This window comes from Mercenaria mercenaria, chromosome 18, assembly GCF_021730395.1.
Source record: "Mercenaria mercenaria strain notata chromosome 18, MADL_Memer_1, whole genome shotgun sequence".
NCBI classification, from domain to species: domain Eukaryota; kingdom Metazoa; phylum Mollusca; class Bivalvia; order Venerida; family Veneridae; genus Mercenaria; species Mercenaria mercenaria.
The window spans coordinates 31,596,757-31,606,130 of NC_069378.1; the positions used below are offsets into that span (position 1 = coordinate 31,596,757).

The 9,374-nt window shown below is 32.5% G+C and overlaps 1 protein-coding gene across 1 annotated transcript; it reads right to left on the reverse strand.

Annotated features, from left to right (window-relative positions):
* Nucleotides 1-464: 464 nt before the first annotated feature.
* Nucleotides 465-8,170, reverse strand: LOC123537917 (uncharacterized). Its single transcript, XM_053530013.1, has 3 exons — nucleotides 7,886-8,170; nucleotides 6,993-7,073; nucleotides 465-661 (listed from the first exon to the last, which is right to left on the reverse strand). Exons 1-3 carry the CDS (start codon nucleotides 8,126-8,128, stop codon nucleotides 566-568), a joined length of 420 nt encoding a protein of 139 aa, XP_053385988.1. The 5' UTR covers nucleotides 8,129-8,170; the 3' UTR covers nucleotides 465-565.
* Nucleotides 8,171-9,374: the final 1,204 nt, after the last annotated feature.

Sequence of the window (9,374 nt, forward strand, 5' to 3'; positions counted from 1 at the left end):
TTTAAAATGTGGTTGCCACATTTTCCGTTATGAACATAAAAAAACATTAATTTCTTGTTAACTCCTATTTCTGATACATGTAATTACTTTCTTTAACATTTATCAAAGGTTTGAATATTGCTCAATATAATGGAATGTTTTATTGAAACTACAGTCATCTTGCGTCGGTAAATTAAGAGCGTAGATTTGTAAACCTGTATAAAGGAATCCTCCATTTTATCTTTGCTTTTAAACAAACGGGGTGCTTTGCTGTTCATCAAAACGGCAAAAGAACAGAAAACGGACTTTATACTATGCGAATATGTAAGTCAATGATGTGAAAAGTCATTGTTTGTTTAAAAGGGTAAAAAGAAATCTTCGAAAAAGAAGAAGACGATGTTTTATTTCGTAGAAAATTTCATATACATGTAGCATCCATTTTGACAGACAAATATTTTTTAGCGAAACTATTGTAATAAAGCAGATTAGTCATTAAAGTAGTAAATAAAGTATGTTTCTTAGAAAAGAATAAGTTTGATATTCGCATGCTATTTGATTCTTTGTATCTTAACTCAGATATATTCGTTTAGAAAGGAACACAATAATTGAACTGAGAGAAAGGACTGCCATCTAGATGTACGTCGGACGGTGGTGGCCAGTGAACCCATGCAGCGCACTGATACTGAAAAAAACAGCATATATCCATATAGTTATATATAGAATCAATTGAATCCACAATCCATTTTTCAGATTTCTTTGAAGCTCACTTAATCTTGATACAAAAAAAAAGAACTAAAAGCAACAAAAGAAAATTACGATTGATTATACGTCATTCTAAAGGGGTTCCAAAAACGGAGTAAGCGGAGGTTTGAGTGCGCTTAAGTGTACGCCTCCGTGTATATCATTTACATGTTAATGAGCGTCTGCTGAAACTCGTTCAAAATAAAAATAAAGTCTGTGTTTTCGACAGATTTTTTTTTGTTTGTTTCAATTTTGATAACTCTATTCAGTATTACAGCGAAGATATTGTGAGTACGAAAGTGGCGGGTTAGCTGTTAGTAATATATACACATATGGGGGATATGTATGAACATTATTATAAAATTGCATATATCTGATATTAATCCCATGACGACAATGTAGATTTACAATAATCTCATTGTATGTGTACTCAGCAAAGGCCCTCACGTATACGAAATTATTTTCTAATTATGCATACACAAATAAAGGGCACTAACATGACATTTTCATACCCGCCAACACGAAAACTCGAAAAATAAATATATCGTGTCGGCGCCCTCTAAATGTCGAATTTTCGCATAGAAAGTGTCGTATTTTCGTGTTTTCGCCCTACCAACACGAAAACACGACAAATACGGTATATGTCCAATTTTCGTGTTGTCAATATTTTTGCCCCGCCAACACGAAATGGCAAAAATCAGCCACCATAATTATATATACTTACCCTGGAAAATGGGAACATCTTATATCTGACAATGCCGTATCTGTTTTTGATCGAGTTCCAAAACTAATGATGAAATTATTTTGATTTTTTTTTTCATTTATTTTTTTAGACATTTTATTTGTTTTCGGTATAATAAATAGGAACTGCATTCAAGAGAGAGTGGTATAAAATGTTCACCCCTCAAAGTATGAATATCAACCTCCCCATATTAATAATTCATATTCCTCGTGGTGAACATGTTTCATATCACCCTCTCACAAATGCAATATTTATATTAAATGTTTATGGAAAAAAAGGAATAGGAGTCGTTATGGTGTGTAAGAACAGACTTACAATTACAAAATGATATAAGGTCAATAGTATTATCATTGGTTTGGCCTTGCGCTAAGAGTTAGAAACAAGAGTATAACTGGCCAGCCAGTAAAAATCTTTGTAATATTTGACCGACCAGTGATACTATTGAGCTTGATAACTGGTTTCTCAGGTTAACTTGTTTCGCGCTTTTCAAGAAAGTTTCAATGTGATGATAGTTGGATATTCTTACAGTCGTCATCTTGCTCCGGTAAATTAAGAGCGTACATTTGTAAACCTGTATAAACAAATCCTCTATTTTATTTTTGGTTTTAAAAAAAAGGATTGCTTTGTTCCTCGTCAATACGGCAAATGACTTTATACCATGTGAATAAAAATTATTTAAGTCCTAAAAATGTAAAATGATGTGAAAAGTTGTTGTTAGTTTAAAAAGTAAAAAAGAAATCTTGAAGAAAGAGACGATAACATTTTATTTTATAGAAAATTTCTTATACATGTAACATCCATTTTGACAGACAAGGGTTGTTTTAGGATATAGCACGTAGTTAATAATATATGTTTCTTTAAAAGAATACATCTTTAAAAGAATAAATATAATATTCGCATGCTACTTTATCGTTGTATCTGGACCCACTGTAATGGACCCACTTTCCCAATTCAAATTTCTTTGAAAGTCACTGAATTAGAATGGCAGACGCTTATCATACCGAAGAATATTCCTCTGGCCAATAATCGATAGCGGTCCGATTTTCTATATAGAAATAGGAAAGGCATGTACACATTTACTTAATAACAAAATTACTAAAAATAAAAAACCTTAGGTACAAAAATATTACCAATATTCAACATTTGATTCATCACACGGTATTTTTAAAATAAATGTTATCTTTATTTTTGATTCGTAAAAATAGCACGATTTATAATGCCATCATTTCGTCATTTTTTCCCTTCTATTTTCTATATAAAATGTGTGAAAATCTCATAAATGAGTTTATTCAAAGCAATTTTTTGTATAAAACCACTGATATGAAAGCTTAGGAGGAAGTGATTTCCTACTCTCAATGAATTCATCTTTTGAGTGATATTTATTTCATTTTTGTAAAATAAAAATTTGATGTGCCTACAGACGGTTTATTTCCACTGATTTTGAAGAATAATTAACTTCAGCGCGAAGTTGTTGTTGTAGCGTCATATAAAGACAATATAATAATGCCGCGTGAACATGCAGTATTGAGATCAAAAGGTTAAAGTAAATGATTTAATTAGTTAAGTTAATTTATGTTTGAATGTTTTATTCGACACAATAAGTGTTGGTGTTAACGTAATTTTACTTCGCGAATAATTCCTTTTGTGTTCATATCAAAATTTAAAACATAAGAAATTCAATTAAATATTGCAGTTAATATTACAGTTCTAAAAAGAAAGAGATGCGCATTTCTTCTTATGTTGTTGTTCTCACTTTATTACATTTACATTTAAATATCAGTGTCAATTATGCCAATTATGCCAATTAAACATTAAAAGAGAAAGCTTCTCTATTGGCCATACAATGTTAAAAGGCTTATCTGGAGAAGAAAAATAAATTCAAGGTCCGCCTTGGTCAAATCAAAGGCGGAAATTATGTCCGGAGGATTTTGATGTACAAGAATGTTTTTGTAATGCAAATAGAATATCTACATTTAAAACGGAATTAATATTTAATTCAGTAACTTCCACCACACAACTTTCATGAAACTTTTGCAACAATGTAATGTAAAAAACGGAAATACCCGATGTTTTACGATTGTCATCTATACTGCAAACATGAGGCTGATTTCTGCCATATCGTGAGGCGAAAGCACGACAACACGAAAACTTAATATATTTTACACGAAAACAGGACATTTAGAGGGCGCCGACACGACACATTTATTTGTCGAGTTTTCGTGTTGGCGGGTATGAATATGTCGTGTTGGTGCAGTTTATTTGTCGTACTGTCGTGACTTTGTGTCACAAATTGACATACGGGCCTTATTTTATCTGTAGTGTAAATGCAGGTATTGCATCATCTTTTTGTAAATTTTTGAGTTATTGAGGTAAATGTCAGATTTCACGCATGAAATACCTCTTATATTTTTCTGTATTTCATAACATAAATTTCCATGTAAATTTCATTAAATTCTGTTCAGTAATAAGAAAGTTGATATTTTATAAACTTCAGTAATTTATGTTTTTATCCCCAAAACCACTATAATGGGCCTCAAATTGTCAATTTAAATTCGCGCCAAAGTAGTTAGATTTCCCGGCTATATCGTGAATCCCGTGAAAATGACAATAGTCATAGCTCACGGCTTAGCCGTGAATCCCATGAAATTTAGTATTTGGCGGGACATTATCCTTTAAATAGACTGGACTAGATATGCCTTGCGCACACCACCTTCCGACATTATAGACGAATCTATGTCTGAATTATTTTCTTGCTAGAAATTCATGCTCGATCGAGGTAAGAAATTTATTTGTTAGATTTTTGTATGATTTTTGCATTACGATTTTTATTTGGTAAATTTTTGTTCATTCTACAGAATTCTGTAACATTTACTTTTCGGCATATGATTTTGGCTAGTTTCGGTATGTCAGGATAATTTATTAAATTTTTCAGACTTTTGTAAATTATTTAGAAAGAGGAGTCTAATCGTTTCGTTTATATAAGATGTTAGATTTGTACTGAAATTTGTAACATGATATTTATAAAGTACTTTGTTTCAAAAACTTATGTCAAACATTTTGTTAATTATGGAACGCCATTACTGCATTGTATGGTTATGTATAAATCTATATGGCAAGTCTAGTGCCATGTTTGTAATATATTATTGTAATATGAAATTGTGTGACAGTCTATTGCATACACATACAATGTCCGTTTTAGTGTATGGCATTAGATATTATATGGATGCCAACTATCATATAACGTTTGATTTACATTGAATTTTGTTAATTTGTAGTTGTAAATAATGGCTGCAGTTTATCATGTCCGTATCTATAATGTTTCCTCATATACTTTTCATATCATTTCATACTTTAACTTTAGTCTTTTAAGTAAGTAATTTTTGTAATAATGGAAGTAATATGTGACGTATTTTAATCATGTGACGTTTGAACTTAGTAGCACATATATTTTGTATAAGTAGCACGTATTATTTATGGGAGCCTACGGAGGTATGGTGTACCCAAAGGAGCAGTTTTATGCCCTGACTTATTTGTTTTGCTATGGTGCTTACCATATGTTATATATTTTAGCTTCTTCCGCCAGACGATTTTTCCTGGTGATGTCATAACCCGGAAGTACAATGCCCGAGGTTCACTTGTCTTCACTCGCCTGGATGTGATATTCCCAGCGCAGAGCTTTCGTCCCATGGTTGTGCCGTAAACCGCAAAGACGATGATTTTTGTTATCCTCTGAAGTCAGCTCAGGGATGCAATCACCTACCACCATAGGGAGCCAATACGGAATCAACGTATTCACGGTTTAAAGGGACTGTATTTTGAATTTAGAAGCTGTTTTGTTTGTGCTACTTAAAGTTCACAATTACATTAAAGACCTGTGTCACGTCAGATTAGAATGGACTATAAGAACTTTTGTATCTAGAGATACTGAACTTTCTTTTTTTTCTTTCTTATAATCACTTTTTTTTCTTTTCATATCTATTCATTGTTAATAATCATCTTTTGTAAATAAATTTGTAAATATTGTAAAGGGTGTTGATTTGTTCTGATGGTTACTGTCGCCGGTACGGCCTTTCCTGTCACACTTTGCCCCGCCAACATGAAAACACGACAAATAACTTATTCGTGGCGTTTTCGCGTGTTCATGTTTTCGCCCAGCCGACATGATAACACGACAAATATCTTATTTGTCGAGTTTTTCCAATTTCGTTCTGGCGTCTTCCGTTTGACATGCGCACAATTACTAAACTGAACACAATATAACTGCATGCAAAAATATGCTAAAACAACTAGAAAATATAATATTAAGACTAAAAATTGATTTATATTATATGTATACTTCGGTCGAATACCATTTGTTACATTACAAAATATTGAAAGAGGATCGTCGAACAACAAACTAATTATTTCTGTCTTTTCACCAAAAAAACTTTTATTCAAGTCAAAAAGGATTTATTTATAAACGCATGGTACCCGTTAATTGAAAATTCTAGCAATAGCACATTCTATAGATTATTCAAAACTTCATTTGGTCTAGAAAAATATCTATCCTACATCCCAAAGTATCTATTGCATTCTATCATAAAATTTCGCACGAGAAACCATAGGTTACCTGTAGAAACAGGAAATTGGACAAGATTACCATTAAACCAAAGAAAATGCAACAACTGTGAAAATATGTTAGGAGACGAGTTTCATTATCTTTTCTAGTGTAACCTGTTTTCAAATGAACGAAAAAAAAATCAAACCATATTTCTTCAGAAATCCGAATGCATTTAGATTGGAACAACTTATAAATACTGAAAATAAAAATAAAAAGAGTTTTTAAAACTGTGCAAATTTGTTAAAATAATATTGTCACAGTTAAGATAAATGAAATTTTGTATTTTCATCTCCGTAATTATACATTTTGTGACTCTCCGATGCCCCAGTGGGGGCATCATTTATTTATTTATTATATTGTAATACTGGCATATTACATCTAGATATGAAAGGCGTTTGTGTGAAAATTCATCTTATTTTGTCAGAACTTAATTGTATTATCATTTTCTTATGAGCCTCCAACATATTGTTAAAAATCTCACCTCATTTATTCATGCATTCATGAAATTAGTGAAATAAAAGGTTTTTGACTTTTGACTTTATTTTTTGGAGGATATTAACATAATTATAACATTGCATGATAAATATTCGATATACCTCATACTATTCACATGATGACAAGCTAATTTGAATAAGTTAATCTTCCTCGAGGCCCTCCCGTATAGGAAATTATTTTTCTAATTATAATGCGCCAACACTACATATTTATACCCGCCAACACAAAAACTCGACAAATAAATATGTCGTGTCGGCGACCTCTAAATGTCGAGTTTTCCCATAAAAGTACCGTATTTTCGTGTTCCCCACCCCGTCCAACTCGAAAACACGAAAACTCGACAAATTAGGTATTTGTCGAATTTTCATGTCGTCGTTTTTTCGCCCCGCCAACAAAAAATGGCAAAAATTTGCCACCATAATCATATATACTTACCCTGGAAAATGGGAACATTTTGTATCTGACAACAAAGTGTACATAGTACATGCCGAATCTGTTTTCGCCCGCGTTCCAAAACTAAAATGAAACACAGAAAAAATCCTCAGACAGTCAGTCAGTAAGTATGTTACAGAGACAGGAAAAGCGGTGACTTTAAATTTTGAAGAAATAAAACTGTAGATAATCTAAATTTGTAATATATATATATATATATATATATATATATTAATCATTGCAATTTTCCATCTCTAAGTGCCAACATTTTTTAATTGTGAGCAAACTAAATCAAATACTAGTAATTTGTAATCAGTTGCGTTCATATTAGTATATTTTATGTCTGACTGAAATAGTAGTACTAATAAACTTTGATAATGTGGCAGTTGAGTCCAATAAGTCCAGGGGTGTTCAAAGATAATCCATCATAAAATTATGTTGGGGCTATATTGCAAAGTAATTATTAGTTACCTGTATTGGAAAATAAAGTGTATATTGTATTGAGGTCAACTGCCACATTATCTAAGCTTATTAATATATATAAATGTTTACAAAAAAAAAAATACAAAACAACAAAAACAACAACAACAACATCTAATAAAGAAAACATGCCATTGTTTTCTAGCAAGATCAGCATTACCTCTTTACATAAAGCAATAAATCAATCATTGCACATATCCATTTCAGACACACTATATGTATGCAAATTAAGTAATGACATCGTAAATTCATCAAAAGACAACATACTTTTAAAACAATGAAGAAAATGCAGAAAAAAATACATACTTTTGTCATGTCTGATAAATATGTCTTTTTCCAAATACTCAACATCCAATTTCATCAACAATAAAAGATAGGAAAATATCTAAACTATATTGAGTTCGAAACTCACTCACCGTTCCCCATGCGGAAGTAACGTACACATTGAACACTGTCCCTGGTGAAAGACTTAATATTTCTCTCGCCGCAAATCGCGCTGACCTCCAAGACCAGAAACCAAGCGGCTGCACAGGTACCCAAGGAAATGCTTGTAAGGACGAAAACCGGACAGGGTCGTGCCCTGCTCTGGTCTCACTCTGCATCTGTACTCCATTGAGAAGAAGCGCACTCAAGAAAATTAAGGTATGCAAACGGCTCATGTTAAACAAGTGATTTTGCTTCGCAAAAGAAACTGCACACCGTTCAGGCACTGAAAATGTGATCAAATTTATACTGGATACACAAGCAATGAAAAGGGCAAAAATACATTCGCCTTTTTTTCTTCTAGGCTATTGTCTCTGATTGATAGATGATGTTAAAATTATAATTATTTGACAAATATTGATCATATTTAATTGTTTACTATCAGTGTAAAACTTTAACAGTTATAAATGTCAGAAAACAGTTCGCAAGACACGAGCATGCTGCACCAACATGAATAAGTATTGATTAGTTACTATTTTTCAACGATTTCATATTAAAGAGGAAATTACAATTACAAGAGTTGTTGCAATGTTTTTGGTCTTATGTATCATAACATAAAATGATAAATTCATTAGTTTCCATAAGCATCCCTTATATTAGGAACAGGAACAATAACCACAAACATAACACACCAGCCTTATTTTCCCGTAATATTTGGCCTCCGAACGTACGCCAAGATACATGTATAGTACGGCCATCCTTGCCGTACATACGCAAAGAAACATATAGAACGATGTTCCGTTAAGGCAATCATTGCTGAACGTACTCTATAAAATATGTATAGTACATAAAGAACCAATGTTCTGTAAGGGCCATTATTGCCAAACATACGCCCAGAAACATATATAGAACGATGTTCCGTTAAGGCAAACATTGCCGAACGTACTGCATAAAATATGTATAGTACATATAGAACAAATGTTCCGTAAGGGCCATTAATGCCGAACATACGCCCAGAAACATATATAGAACGATGTTCCGTTAAGGCAATCATTGCCGAACGTACTCTATAAAATATGTATAGTACATAAAGAACCAATGTTCCGTAAGGGCCATTATTGCCGAACATACGCCCAGAAACATATATAGAACGATGTTCCGTTAAGGCAATCATTGCCGAACGTACTGCATAAAATATGTATAGTACATATAGAACAAATGTTCCGTAAGGGCCATTATTGCCGAACATACGCCCAGAAACAAATATAGAACGATGTTCCGTTAAGGCAATCATTGCCGAACGTACTCTATAAAATATGTATAGTACATAAAGAACCAATGTTCCGTAAGGGCCATTATTGCCGAACATACGCCCAGAAACATATATAGAACTATGTTTCGTTAAGGCAATCATTGCCAAACGTACTCCATAAAACATGTATAGTACATATAGAACCAATGTTTCGTAAGGGCCATTATTGC